General features: G+C 40.3%; 1 protein-coding gene across 1 annotated transcript in view; it reads right to left on the bottom strand.

Annotated features, from left to right (window-relative positions):
* The window catches only part of CCDC6 (coiled-coil domain containing 6), a 104,602-nt gene that overhangs the window by 26,026 nt on the left and 62,257 nt on the right, over nucleotides 1–16,319 (bottom strand). Inside the window, 1 exon segment of the mRNA XM_030334345.1 lies at nucleotides 9,858–9,986. Within this exon segment, the coding sequence (XP_030190205.1) occupies nucleotides 9,858–9,986 (129 nt within the window).

Here is a 16,319-nt window from a genome sequence, read left to right as displayed (position 1 = left end):
CTTGATGATGGGATTCATGTCCTTTCTAGAAGTCAAGAGAGACCCTGAAGCTTGCTGCTGTCTGCTCTCCCCACCACATGAGGATACAAGGGGAAGTGGGCAGACTGCAACTTGGAAGAAGGTCCTCATCGGGACTCCATCACACCAGGATCCAGATCCAACCTCCAGAACCATGAGAAATGAAAAACAAAGCCAGTCTATGTTGTTCTAGCAGCCCCAATGGGATAAGACCCTTTTGTTTCTACTACAAGGAGTAGAGCCAATAAAAGATCTCATCCCATCCTACTTTGCCAATACATTCGAGTTAATCAAGGTTTTACATAGACATAGGAAAGAACAGGATTCATGAGGGGGCTATTAAAACAGATCAGGGGCAACTCACATGGAAAGAGTTGAGTATAATAATACATCATGGTCCTTACTCTGTGGCAAAGCCTTGTTCGCAAATTAAGGCAACAGACATGGAGTAAAACTTAAAAACACTCTGTTAGTGCCTCTCTTGGTGTCTGTTCAGGCAATCACTGGAATTTTGCTCAGCCCTGACAATGCTCCTCCTAGGTGGAAGATATCTGACCCTTGCTTTCTGAAGAAAAAAAATTTTTTTTTTTTTTTTTAAGAAATCGAACTGCCAATTTTTATTACAGATTTTATTACAGATGAGTTAAGACAGGTGTTCATAGACCACAGAGCCCCCAGGTACCTATCTGATTAACCAAGCTGCAGGCTGGTTTCAAAATTAAAACCAAGTTCTAGGTCATCACCACTGCTAGTGTAATGCAAAGCCAAATAAGAACCGAGGGAAGCTGGTCAGTGAAGAGCAACAAAAAAGGAGAGAAAGGCTGCTCACTTTTAAGTCCAAGAAGTCAAAATCACAAGTGAAAAATCTATCTATGTACATCAGGAATATACTGATAGAGGAAAAAAAGGAAAGAGATGTTAAAAAAAAACATAAAGAACTATACAGCAAGATAATTAGGGCTGCCCCTTGGGTGAACAGAATATTGGTGATAATTTCTCTTCCCGCCTTTTCCTGCTCCCACCCAATTCTTTAATGAACACTTACTATTTTTGTAACAGAAGAAATTTAAAGATGTCTGATCTTAAAAGTGAAAGTTCCCAGTACAATTTAACAGTACATCCATTAACTGAAGATGATAATTTATATATACAAAATCCAGAATAAGCCAATAAAATCTCAGAGGATAATAGTGAAGTGTCAGCTATTTGAAATACTGAGAATTTTCCAGATAACCCAGAGTCAACCTTTTATACTACAGCTTCCAAATATATTTTCTCAAAGACTTCTCCTATAAAAATTAGATTTGTTTTCTGATGAACTGAACTTCAGGACAATATTAATATTGCATCAATATTAACATGTAAAAATGACATTATTTCATCATTTTACCAGTTTAATAAATTTTATTAAAGTTTAAAACTTTTATTCAGTGATGTTGAGAAATGAAGGCCTTTTATGAAAAAAAAACACACACACACACACAGAATTATTCAGATTTATATGGTTTCTGGACTTAAGTTTTCATCACTTAACCGGGATAATATACAAATTTGCATAGTGGGTAAATAATTCTAGGGGACTTTAACATAAGTACCATTGATGGAACAGGGTGTACATTCTTTTGCTACATCCAGACTGCAGTGGAGAAGACCTGGGAAAGAAGTCATAACACAGTGTATGTTGTAGATACAGTATCACATCAGTGGCTACCACCAGTCCATTATCTAAAATAAGCTTAAGAAAATAACATTAGGGAAACTTCTCTTGATATGCTTTATCCAAAATGGAAGTTTCCATGAAAAGTCATTACTGCATCCATCCCACTTCCTTACGCAGAGATGTTGGATTTACTTAGACATTCATTCATTAGCCATGCATGTTTAGCTAAGGAGAATGCCCTAAGTCATCAACCAAATTACTGCTCTGGTCATAAACAGATTTCATGCATTTCAAAATCACAAGCAATGAGAAAGCCTGAGTACAGTACTCTCTGGATGTTATTGCCCTTACTGTAGCATACCAACGGACTTCAATTTAACTGGCGAGAGTTTTCACATACATACACGCATGCATGACCAGAAACACACACTGTTGGATCATGGGGAGGTATCTCTTTCCTTACACAGGAAACACATTTTGAATTTTTTCCCTGCCACTATGTAACAACATTTGCACCAACTGATCCACATGGCAGGTGTTATCTGATACTTCAAAATAAAGTCTGACAAGATGAAACACAGTGCGGTTTTTCTACTTAATTGAAATGAGATCTAGCAAAGAAATTCTGAGGGATTTTTCCCCCCATATCCTGCAGAAAGACTTCCTTATCTGTGTCCCTGACAGAACTCAGAGTTTACTTTCCCAAGTCTGGAGTTGGGACCTCTCAGTTGGCTTCATGACATCCTTGGCTTCATGACATCCTGTTTTCTGGATTACAAAACAAATCAACTGAAAAGAGAGCCCACTGATGCTTCCTTTGACTACTGGAGGAGTGCCCCCAGCTTGCTTGCTTTCAAGGCACAAAATTCCACTAATTTTTCAGTTATGCTTTGAGGCTTTTTCCCAGCTTTCCCAAATAAGCAGTAGGTAAGATGCTCGTACCCAGGCTTCTCAAGCAACCCAAACACCCTCAAGGATTTGCTACAATCAAATTGCCACCCAGCTAACTTCAGGATTTACTATGATTACGTCTGGCTGTACCCTAATGCATTTTGCATAAATGTGCAGGCACAAGTTATGATGTTTTATTTAAAAATAAAATAAAATCAGGGTAGCAAATTGTAATACCCTACAGTTTTTTTTAAAGGAAGAACAAAGAAAAAAAAGGGGGAAGATGAAGAAGAAATATGAATAGTAGTTATTTGAGGGGTGGATTGTAATCCAGGTAATGTTTTTATCATTTGTGTACTTCTGTGTCTTCCGATTTTTCTTGAAAGAGCAATAGACTATTTTCATATAAACATTTAATTAAAAACTCCCATGATTTCCATAATTTGAGATTAGCACTTGAAATCAAATTTCAAAGTATGCAGTGGTCACTAAATTTCATCTCTTTAATGGAAGTAAACCCCAAGTAACATGGTTGTTCTTTGGGGGGGAAAATGGCACACAGAAATCAGCAGGTACTACCCAGATTCCTCGCACTGCAAGAATCTGCAAGGGCAGCAGTTAGTGTGAATGGAATTCTAATAGAACCCAGTAGGGCCACATTCCCTGTGAATTTTAAAAATACCTTGGCTCCACAGCAACTAAAAAAAGATCAACCAAAGATGCAAAACTGGTTTGTATTTTGAATGAATTATTTTGTATACAAGTAAGTGAGAAAGGCCATCTTGTATCCTTGACTAAGAGCAACTATTCTAAGAGTTGGAAACCTAAAACTTTCCTTTTTCTTTAAATTTTTAGAGACAGAGAGAGAGAGAGAGAAAGCACACATGCTCAAGCAGGGGAAAGGGAGAGGGAGACAGAGAATCTTAAGCCGGATCCACGTTCAGCATGGAGCCCAGTGCAGGGCTCCATCCTATGACCCTGGGATCATGACCTGAACTGAAATCAAGAGTCAGATGCTCAACCGACTGAGCCACCCAGGTGCCCCTCCTTTCTTCCCAATAGAACTTAAAATACACTAAATGTGTCCTTGTTTCACTTAAAAAAAAAAAAAAGAACAAAATTAAATCTTGTCCTAAGGATTGAAACGCATCACTCTAAACCCCAGCCTCTGCATTTGCTGGTTACAGATGGTGAGAGACACCAGGATAAGTGGGTGTCACCTCTGCAATGATCCTGTAAGCTGGGGTCTTGTCAAGCCTCTGTAAGCACCTGATGCTGCCAGGCTGAAGGTAACCACTGAGGCCTACAGCTACGTGGTTGCCTTATGCAAAATGCTGACTGTAAAGATAAACTATGCCCTCAAAGACACCAAAGATGCAACTCCTTCTCTTTCCTTGCCCAGCAGCAAAGAGGAAGGATTCAATTTCACATCTTCTTCATGAGCTCTCTTCTCTGTCTCCAGTATCTCTGCTCCACACAGTGCTGATACTCACTTTTTACTGCATGTCTTCTCTCCCATTGTCTCCTCTCAATCTCTCCTTCCCCGCAACAAGGCTGGATTTAGATCTATCCAACCACGTGTGTCCACTAACAAATAATTAAACCCGGTGCCAAGGAGCTTTGGGGTGTCTCCCGTGGTTGTAGGGGAAAGGGGGTCGGAGCCACCACAGAGGCCTCACTGCTCCCCTCCACCACAGCCATGCATACAGCATCCCTCTTCACTGGCCTTCCTGGAACAGGAGATCACACTGCACGAGGCTGGGACCTAACATCATCTTTGTTAGCAGAGTTTGTGCAGAGAGCAGGCACATAACAAAGATGTGCTGAATTAATACAGGATATGTACCATACAAATGCACTACCTATAGCATGGGCACAAAAGAAAGCCAAAGGGGCTGGGTCACAAATGACACTTGAGCACATTCTGACTCATAAATTGAGGAGACAAGGTCAAGGAAGGTGGTGAGACATTTGTGGCTCAAATAATATGCATTCTCATTTTCCTGGAAAACGGGTAGGGTAAAGTACCATAGAAATTAGATGGAAACTTTCATTATTAACAGCAGCAGCTACCATTTTTGGAGAGCTGTGAGTCACCAGGATACGGTGGTGAGGTCAACATTGTGCTTTCCCTCCTTCAATTTATTAGAAAACTTATAGGGAAGAAACACTTCGTATAATTGTTTGCTAGTTGCTGTTTGTGTACCAAGTATTACAAGAGAAATACTGATCATTATGTAAATACTTTTACAGCAAACGCCCCTAACTGCCTGGAGGAAGAAAGTCAGGTAAGATGAAGGAGAATGGGGCAGGCGAGGGAGAAAAGCGGTCCAGGCAGAGGAAACAGATCCATGGAGATGTGGGGGCAAGAAAGCATGGCACACAGCAGAGCATGATTTTCAAACTGCAGGTCATGAACCATTATTGGGTTGTGAAATTAGTCCACTGTGACCTACATTTTGCTAAAAATGAAATGGAATTCAATAGAAAATCAAAAGAAATGTTGTCTTATGGAACTTGTCCCAGTCATATATACGGGTACAAAAACATCAGTGTACTGGGTTGCCATGTTAACTTATCTCTTGCTGTGCAGTCCACACTGGAAGGATTCTGAGTGGAGGAATGAAGAACTTCAATATGCATGCAGTGAGGAAAGGCAGGATGCAACATTAATCCCCTCAACACACCTAGGAATTAGGTACTAATGTCTATTTCACAAAAGAGCTCAAATTGCTTGCCTGAAGGCATACAGTTTATTCAGATGGAAGGAAGATTTGAACCAAGGTGAGAGTTTCCCTAAAAACTACATGGGATACGATGTTTATAAACGGATGCTAATGAGGGGTGCCTGGCTGGCTCAGTCAGAAGAGCAAGCAATTCTTCATCTCAAGGTCGTGAGTTCGAGCCCCATACCAGTTGAAGACATGACTTAAATACACTTTAATACAGACAGATTAAAAAAATGGATCCTAATGAATGAAATTGCCATCCCATTCTGAATACAGCTTTAGACAAACAGTGTCTTTGCTTTGGGAACAGGATATAGCTCAGATAAAAGATGATGGACCAAATTCCAGAAGTAACAGAGAAAACTATACTCACTATGCCAGCTAGAGAAAAGAAAAAGAGTAAGGCATCTGGTACCTGGCAGGCAATCCTGTTCACGATGTAAATGTTAGCTGAATTATGGGACTAATTCTCCATTAACTTATTCCACTTTTTTCTGTTGTACTACCTAAGAATGATTAAGTATCTAGTCTACCTGCTTATGGCCACTATTTTCTTCTTTCCCATAGTTTTCCATGCCAAGTGCACAGAAGGCCCCCCAGAGCTGCTGAGTTGAACTTCACTTAATAAATAGGCAAATGTGGACTACCTTTTGATGCTAGTTATCCTTCTCCAGAGAAATAATAAAAACTCTTCCTGGTTGGCAGAAAACATTCAAGATTAAGATATCTTGACACTAAAAGAATATTCCAAGTTCTAGATATTCTTACTGTCTCCTAAGAAAATGTGAATGCCAAATAAGAGACAAACAATGACCATGTTTAAACAAAAATTCTCAAATAAGGGTTTGCAGGCAGTGACCACCAGTTAAAAAAACAAAACGAAACAAAACATAAAAGCACTAAAGTCATGTTGACCAGACTAATCCTAGTCTACAGTGAGGGTCCCCTGGCATGTGAGTTGCAAATGATACATGTGATAAGGGAAATGTATCTAGAATATATAAGGAACTCGTAGAATTCAATAATAAAATGATCTTGAATGGGCATTTTTCTCAACGATATAAAAAATAGCCAATTAGCACATGAAAAGATTCTCAAAATCATTAGTCACCAGGGAAATACAAAACCACAATGAGATACCAGTTCACATTTACCAGGACGCTATAATCAATATGGCACAGCCACTTTGAAAAACAGTCTAGCACTCTCCCCAAAAGGTAAACATGGAGTTACCATGTAATCCAGCAAGTCCACTCCTAGGTATACGCCCAAGAAAAATGAAAACATATATCCACATGAAAAACTGTACGTGAATGTTCACAGCCGCATTATTCCTAATAACCAAAAGATGGAAACAACCCAAAATGTCCATCAAATGATGAACACATACACAAAATAGGATATATCCACACAGTGAAACATCATTCAGTCAGGAAAAGGAGTCAAGTACCGATACATGCTATAACATGGATACAAGCCTTTTATTAAATGAAAGAAGCCACTCACAAAAGATGACATACTATATATGATTTCATTTTTATTAAGTATCCAGCATGAGCAAATACAGAATAGTGGCTGCTTAAAGGGAATGGGAAATTCAGAGTGACAGCTGAAGGGTACAGGGTTTCTTTTTGAGGTAATGAAAATGCTCTAAAATTGTTTGTGGTTTTGGCTACACAACTCTGAATATACTAAAAGCCAATGAGTTGTACATTTTAAATGGATGATTTTTATGGTATGTGAATTATATCTCAATAAAGCCACTACCACCACTACTACCCACCCCCGAAAAGTGAACTAAGATTAAGCAGAAGAACCAGGTTCACATCCAGTTTCCTCTTGAATCCAGTATCCAGGCCCTGAACACTATACTGTACCTCCTTCCAAAACACAAATGACAGTTACCTGGCAATCTACACTTAAACTCTTCCAGCAAAGCAGTGGTATACCATAAGACACATGGGATAATTGCCTTCAAATAGCTTACAGTTTAAAAACTATGTTTATTGTCAGAAGAGCAAAGCCATGTACTACATATAAATCTATATAATACATAATATAGTACATGCCTTTGCTCTTCTGATAACCTATGATACAGAATATATTCTATAACAGAGACTGTGACATATAGTATATCATATGGATGATAATCCTAAGAGAGGATCAGATCACATTCATAGAAACAGAGATTTATTTCTACTGGAGGGGGAAAAAACTGTTCCCCCTTAAGCATTGACTAAAATTATTTGTAGCTAAACAGAATACAGCAAAAGATCCCCAACATTTAATCATCCTGGACATACTAAAACAAAGCAGGGGTCGGGGTGGGGGCAGTTTCTCATCTTAATTAAAACAGGACCTTGAGGGGCCCCTGGGTGGCTCAGTCAGTTAAGTGTCCGACTATGGCTCAGGTCATGATCTCATCCTTTGTGGGTTTGAACCCCGTGTGGGGCTCTGTGCTGACAGCTCAGAGCCTGGAGCCTGCTTCTGATTCTGTGTCTCCCTCTCTCCCTGCCCCTTCCCACTCGTGTGCATGCATGTGCGCACTCTCTCTCAAAAATAAGTAAACACTTAAAGATGTTAAATAGAAACTTTACATCCCAGATCTGAGGCTTATTTTCAGGATAGGGCTTTACAATGCATATATTCCATTGTGGAAATCCATTTCTTAATTGTTGAGGTGTGAAATAACCCTAAACGTGTATTAAGTCATTAACCTGGCAAGAATGTATGCCTTGGAATCATTTTAAAGGGTTTCCATGATGAAAGTCGCTGGAGCCTTTAGACAGTACAACAACTCGTTCTCTCTCCCATAGACTAGAAGACCAAACTGTCCTCTCTCTGATGCCAGACCACTACCTCCACCTTGTGGCCACACTAAACCCTGGAGTCACAGCCCCTGTCCCATAGACTCCTTAAGAACTTCTGCAAATACAAGAAAGAAGCCATTAACACTCAGCCATCACCATGAACGCTATGACCAAATGAAGTTCTCACAATACAAGCACTGAGAGTTTCACTTGGGTCACTTGGTTAGCTCTTGATGAACAAGTATCAGTAACAAGTACTTGGTGTGTCAGAGACCTTTAACAAGAATCTTCAAAGCTTTAACTTGAACGGAACTGGTTGTCCCCTATTCTAGGAATTAAACAGGTGAACTCTGGAACAAAATGTTTTCCAACAGCGTGTGGATTTTTCCAAATTTAGATACTGCATCTGAATTCCAAAGATGAATGGTAAGTATAGATTACTCTGGATGTATATCAAATAGCCAACCTTTGAAAATAGACCTTTTTTTTCTTTTACCTGGAAGGGATAGAAAAATGTTTTTAGGACCATTATTCACAATCTTAGAAAACCCAGTGACATCCCTTTCTTTTGATATAGGGAGATACAAGAATAACACAGAAAACAAAAGTCAGTTAGATGAGTTTAAAGCCAACCTGGACTTCTTCCCAAACCTGACATTCCCATCACCATTTCGTTCTCAGGTAAAATAATGGAACTAGAACGGCCCTGGGTAGATTCCACAATCAGTCAGCATGAACTAAGATACAGAGAAAGACCCTGAAGTCGGGATAAATCAGACAACTTTGCATGAAAGGCTTAGCCAAACTGTCAAACTGGCAATCAGGATTGAAATCACAAAGAGCTAAAAGATCTTCGTCAATACACTGAATTTTACATGGAAACCACATCGCTGTACAGTATGGTCAGCTTCTTATAATTAGCTTAGGAAAAGTAAAATTTCAGGACATTCAATTGGGGCAAAAGCATTAGGGAGCATCTAGACTAGGGATAACAGGTACTTTTGTCTGACATACTAACGCAGATGGGCTGACAATGGCTGCCCACAGTTCTGTGTGTTGAAGGAGCACAAGACCCAGTCTGGACTCCCAAACACCAACATGTGCAGAGGGCAGTGGACAAAGGGATTGTACACTATGACTTGCCACCTTTTGTACCTGGTTAAGCTTGCCGTTCCTGATTTTAGTTTACAAATGGAAAAGCTGGGCCCAGAGAAGGTAATGCAAGGTCATACAACTAATGAGAGGCTGAGTCAGGATAAGCAACCAAATCTATGCCTCCATATCTGTACCAACAAATCACATTGGGAAAAGATACGGTTCATATCATATTGCTAATAATTCAAAGAAGAAAAATGCTAATTGCCTCTTCTCAAGAACCCCTTAAAAAAAAGTTTTAGTTCCACAGCAACACTGTCTCAGGAACTTTCATAGAATCTATCCTGTGGTTAAAAACACATTGTTCCCCCTTTGTAAAAGGAACCTAACATTTCCTACCTATAAGTCAGTACATCACAGTATATCTCTAGAAACTATTAATTGCAGTTAAAAAAAGAGAAAGTGTGAGACAGAGAGAGCAGGTGCTCCACAGACTTGTCAATCTTACTACAAAAATGAAGTCTCCACTGTGGGAAGAAACAGCTGAAAAATATTTTTCACTCACATGCTCCAGGGTATCTGAGGCCAAAAAGAATAAGGTGAGGGAGAATAATATGAGGAAAAAAGTGTATTGAGAAAACTATAGATTCTTACCTGCTCTAATGTAAGCTGCTTCGAAATGGTATCATTCTCCAGTTTTTTAATTTTCTTCATCAGTTTGTTGACCTGGAATTCCTGCTCTTGTTCGAGATGCTGTTCTAGTTCGGCTTTCTCATGCTGCAACTGGAAAATGGAAAAATCACAGACGTGGGAATTGAGACACTCAAAAGCCATGGAAACACCGGCTCCATTAGCTGATTACACCGAGTAAGAAGTATCATCACAGAAGCTACAATCCTCATTTCTGCTGATACCCAAGTGCACACCTAGTGTGTAACCTGCTCCGAGGGTCCTCTAATTCACGACCACAAGTTAGAGTCCACGTACATAAGCTCCTGGCCTGAGCCAAAAGGCCACAAGTGACGGGGCAAATACACCTGAGCATCAAACCATGATTAAATACAGATTGTTTAGTTTTTAAAAACATAGAAGTTGTTGCCTCTGTAGAGAGGAATTGGGAAGCTAGGGATGAGGTAAGGATGGAAACTTCAAATATAAAACTAATGTTTTCAAAAAATATCCCTATTCAAACACACACACACACACACACACACACACACACACACCCTTCAGTACTTTTCAAACTATATAACATCATAAAAATTATATTAAAAATAGAAATTTTACAGTCAGTTTTAATTAAATGAATTAGTTTACTCAGATTTTTATGTGTGTAAAGAAGGAAGAGATGTCACAATCACAAAACATATTTAGTAAATTATTCTGAATGATATGTCTCAATACACTAATAAGCATCCTTTGGCAAAAACCAGTAGAATTAATTATCTTTCTATAATGAGACTGTACATCACACCTCCTACGTCTTTCCTAAAAGCCCAGGAGGGAGGCTTCTTATTTATGCAGGTAAAACATAAGGTTAGGGTTGCCTGTGTGGCTCAGTCGGTTGAGTGTCCAACTCTTGATTTTGGTTCAGGTCATGATCCCAAGGTCATGGGATCAAATCCCATGCAGGGGTCTGCATTGAGACTGCTTAAGATATTCTTTCTTTCTTTCTCTCTCTCTCTCTCTCTGCCCCTCTCCCCCTGTTCACGCTCTCTCTAAAAAAAAAAAGAAACAAAAGATAAGGTTATGGTGTCACTGAAAAGTTTTTTTAAAAGGTCCCCCAACCATCAAAACCAAAAGGGAATCGAGGAAATGACAACCGGGGTTCTATGCATTATTTCTAACATTCTCAATTGGGAGTGTTCATTCACAGCAGGGGTTGGAGAGAATGACAGCAACAGGGCCCAATAGAGATTAAGTAAAAGCCATTAAAAACAATGAAACACATGTACTTTTATGTGGGGGTCTAAGAGGACACTGCTGCCTACTTTCACCCTCAAAATCACTTCTTCAGGCAGACACTGTGTACCAGGTTCTTCATATGCATTAGGCAGGCGTGATCACTCCCATTTCCTATGTTACAAAACAGGAGACTGGACCAAGATGATTCAGCTGAAGGCAGTGGAGGCTGGGACCCACATTCTGCTCTGAACCCCAAGCCAGTATTCTCCCACTGGATCCTGAGCAAACCTAGGAGGAATCAGTTTCAGACTCCGCTAGCATCTAGTGCATCTTTGGCGTTTAAAAAGTCAAACGACCCGGGGCGCCTGGGTGGCTCGGTCGGTTGAGCGTCCGACTTCGGCTCAGGTCATGATCTCACGGTCCGTGGGTTCGAGCCCCGCGTCGGGCTCTGTGCTGACAGCTCAGAGCCTGGAGCCTGCCTCGGATTCTGTGTCTCCCTCTCTCTCTGCCCCTCCCCCGTTCATGCTCTGCCTCTCTCTGTCTCAAAAATAAATAAACGTTAAAAAATAAAAAATAAAAAAGTCAAACGACCCAACAGAAAACAGGACGCCACAGACGCTTGCCTGGAGGACACTGTGTCTCTGGGTAAACCCTGCATATGGCATGACGGGCAACCCAAAAAGATTAGCCAGCCCTGAGCAACCTCCATACGGCTGCACGGAACCCTCACCACACCGACACAATTACCACTGCTCTGCAAGCACATACTTGGTTAAAAAAAAAAAAAGGTTAAAATCTGACAGTTTTCTAAGCTGGAAATGTTGACTAAACAGATGCTTCTTTCTCCAACTGTTTTTGATGTGCAACTTCAAGAAAAGCTGGTCAACCTTGCAGGGACCCAGGAAAAAAGCAGATGCAAGGAAGCACTTACAGTGACAAGTCTATTTTTAGCTCGTTCTTTAAAACTCAGGTTCTGCAGGATCAAGCAGTAATTACAAGAAACAAGAGAAACCAACAGAGAACAAGAAGAGCTCCTGGCACTTCAGACACAAAGACCCTGATGCAACAAGACCACTCACGAGGAAGAAACAGCAAAGCATGCCCATCCCCACCTAACACTTTTACTCCGTAACATACCTGTGTACCCTCCATCTGTAAGTACTACGTTAGACGCAGGGGACATCTTGAATGAAGATGTCACCCTCGCCCTAGAACAGTTCATGAGCACCAAGCTTAAATGGTATCTACTGGTTTCAGAAAAATAAACTTTAGTCTTAAAACCTTTAAACATTCTGCATAGTAGTTTTTACATCAGGTATGTTTTCCTCCAATATGCTTTCAATTGTTGCCATTTTTATTTAAAAGAACCCCCCCCCCTTTTTTTTTTAGCATTATTCTTCTGCCCTGAGGTAAATTAAAACAATCAAGGATGCAATCTAACATTGAAACATGTCTGGCCCACAAAGCCAGAATGTTAATCTGAGAAAAAGGTAAGGCTGTCATTGGCTTACAGAAAAATATTCCTATTTAGACAGATGGTCTATATTGTCAATATCTGATGAGGTATTTCCTTTAAGAATACAGATTAAACTAGTAATAAAATCCATAAAAGCTCTCCATTTTAAGAGGCTTTTCCCTCTCAAGAGATATCCCCTAAGGAAAATTTGATGGTAAAGCTGTTGTCACCAGAACTCAAGTGAGATCCCTGGGTTACACTAACCCATTTGGGAAAGATCAAGCCATCTTGAGATCTGTCTGCCAAAGATGCCCGTGTTCATCATCCCCCAAAAGATGAGCGAGTTCATCATCCCCCGAAAGTCAGGGCTGGAACAAACAGCTTTGCTGCTTGCTTTGTTCTGACATCTCTCAGGTGACACCCAATTTCGGGGCAGAGCGTGGAGTTTCTGAACAGAGCATTAGAAACAGGAAATAGGTTCTTCCTTGGAACAAAGAAACCACCAATACAAAGAGAAACACACAGATAACAGAGACACCCCCTTCAAAGTCATGAGAGTTCAGATGAGCAAGAAGGTGAGAGAGCAGAAAGGGATCTTGAGGAACTAACAACTGCAGAGTCCGCGTGAGGAACATTCAGAAATTGTTGGTTTTTTAACAGCTACCATGTAAATCCAAGTCATTCGGCCCCAACGGGGCTTGAACCAACATCCCCAGCTCATGACACCAAAAACCCTAAAAGGAGCCTCGTTCAGGCTGACACAAGCCAGCTCTCAGAAATAAATTTCCTACGTGTAGGCATAAAATTCAAGTCATGATTTTAAATTTCTAATCAAAGGTCTTAACATTTTATGAGCAACTTTAAATCTTCCAAGAAGGTCAGTGATCCTAAACTAGAGCAAAAATCATTCAAACTGAGAAGTAAACAGTCAAGCAAATTCTATTAATGTGTTTGAAATAAACTCACGTGTGTGCCTTAAATATCTAAAGCAAAAGGCTTAGGCAGATTAATTTTTTAATCAGAATTTTCTATAAATACACTTTATAAAGTCAATCACAAAGATTATGCAAGGGTTTTATGACTCCTATTTGTGCAATATAGTTAACATTAATTTTAAAAAGTGTAGAATGGAAATTATATTATGTAACAAATGATCCACTGGCAGCACATTTTCAATGGAATTAGGGCTATATGAATAAAAGTTTGCTACTTAGGTTTCACCATCAAAAACAAAACAAAACCAACATAACTGAAAGCCATAAGCAAAGATACAAACTATAAACCTAAGAATTTCTAAGTATTAAAACTTGAGCATTTTGTTACCATATCCATTCATTATATATGAAGCCCTAAAGCAAGCTTCCAGCCTGTTAAAAAAGACAAGTATAACATTAATTTGATCTCAAATAGGCTAGGCTTAAGCATCATTCGATCACTCACAACTGCTATCTTACAATTTATAAAGACTTTCTGGAGCCACTTCTGTGAACCAGGCCTATTGTATAAGAGACTCCAGAATTCTTCACTGCATGACCTTTATTCTGGGTCGAATTCTCACTAGCAAGTAGAAGCACTGCAAACTGTTCACCTAAGAGAACCATCACAGGTGCACATGTAGGTCGGCTGTCGAGCCAAGCCTCCCAGCCGGCATGCAGCAAGTTTGCCAAATCCCAGGCTGGGCGAAGCATGTTTGCGAGTCTGGGTTTGTTGTCCATCTAGCTACTGCCAAGTGAGGCAAGCCTCCAGCCACCAGCCCCAGGACCCAGCTTTCTCAGTGCAATTCAGAATAAACCCAAGATGCTCCCACCTTCTTTCTCACTGGTCCAGGCTAATACTTCTGTGTACTCACCACCCCCATCCCACAGCCAGCATCCTTGGTTTACCGACAGCTACCAAAAGCTAGAACTAACTGCACTGGGCCAAGTAAAGGCCACCGTAGGACAATAACTACATGAAGTCATTGGGATGTCAAACACAATTATATTATTCATAGAAGCTTTGCAAAAAAAAAAAAAGTTCAAAACTAGGTGAAAAGACATGGAGTCTTTTATGAACCAACTTTTTAGCCACTCTATTGAGGAGTGTGAGCAGAAAGTCAGCTTCCCGTTTCAAATTCATTATATCACCACTAAATGCCTCTTGGGCCCACACTTATTCCCACCTCCAAACCCCTTCTGTTACTGGTACAATTGTTCTCAATCAACACCTCATATCAGTTACCAGTTGGCATTTAGTCAGCCTCCAGAGCAGCTGTCAAACCACCCTCTTCTTTGTATGCTCATGGCCCCAATCTAGTTCAAGTCTTTTATTATTCTTCACTGGGCCACTGCCAAAGCTTCCTAATAAATCTCCCCAGATTCAGTGTAGATCATCCTGACAGACAAACCCTATTAATACATCAACATTCTGCTCAAAACCCTTCAATGGTTCCCTACTTACCTGCAAAAGTATAACATCATTGGCATGACATTCAAGTCCTTCCGTGATCCAATCCTATCCAAGTTTCCCATGCTTTCCTCATGCTATTTCACATTCTGCCCAAGTGACAGTCTAAGGTTCATGAGCATAAATGCCTTCAGGGTCCAGACACCTAACAAAGAATGGATGTGCCAAAAAACAGCACATGGTTGTAACTGTGTTAAAGGCAAAGTTCATGTCTTTTACTCTTACTCTTAAAAGAGTAAAGACTCTTTTACTAAAATAATAAATTTAAAAAACTGAAACCCATGATGCTGGGCAAACACTTCTGGAAACCACTCCAGTCCAGGGGTTGCACACCCCTGCCTCCACAACCCTGGTCATGCTGTACCCTCTGGTAGAGTGCCTGAATCCCTCCCTCCAACCTATTCAAAGTGAGCGATGGCTCAGAAAACATCTTCCACAGTACCTTCCCACATGCCCCCAACATACTGTATCCTCCCCTTCTTTAAGCTGTGAGGAGCACATTGTACCTGTGCGCATGATAACGTCTAGTTCATGTTTCATATCTTTCTATTGGCTACTTCTAAAAGCAGCTAATACTTTAAGGCACTAGTTACTATGTACCAAGCATTTTATATGGCCATAACTCTGTGGCAGATACTATCTTTTGCATTTTACGAAGAAGAAAACCACAGCTTAGGGAGGTCAAGTAACTTGCTCAAAATCACACAGCTGATGAGGGGTAGATCCAGGGTTAAAACACAGGTCTCTGACTTCACAGCCTTCGTCCTTATCCCTGATGTGTGCTGCCATCCTCGAGCACCTGTATACATTCTCGATCACTCTTACAGGACTGCAAGCTCCATGAACAGCAGTGACCAGAACATAGTGAATTCCGCTCCAGATCATGGACAAATCTCTTGTCCATGCAAACACTGACTCACTTCCTTTACACTGTTCCCTCAGAGTAAGCCTCAGGATGAACAAGACAACTAGGTAAATATAAAGGGTGCCATTACTACATATATAGTACTCTCAGGTGACCATCACCTAAGTCAACAAATGTTAACACTGCCCGCTCTCTCCCAGAGCCTAGTGTATCCTTCCGAATCACAGCTCTCCATCTCTGAGGGGTGATCGCTCTCCTGATTCTCACTCATAGTAAGAACTCCTTGCATTTTTTTCTTTAAAAGAAATTTTATTGCCTATGTATTTCTAAACATTAGTTTTGCTTGGTTTTGCATTCTTTTTTGTCTAGCTTCCTCTGCTAGATAAACTTAGGATTTCATTCACCTGCATTACTTAGTTGAACAGTATTTTTACTGCCTTATGAT

This window comes from Lynx canadensis, chromosome D2, assembly GCF_007474595.2.
Source record: "Lynx canadensis isolate LIC74 chromosome D2, mLynCan4.pri.v2, whole genome shotgun sequence".
NCBI classification, from domain to species: Eukaryota; Metazoa; Chordata; class Mammalia; order Carnivora; family Felidae; genus Lynx; species Lynx canadensis.
The sequence above is the reverse complement of the archived record's forward strand: the minus strand, read 5'-3'. Positions and strand labels throughout refer to the sequence as shown.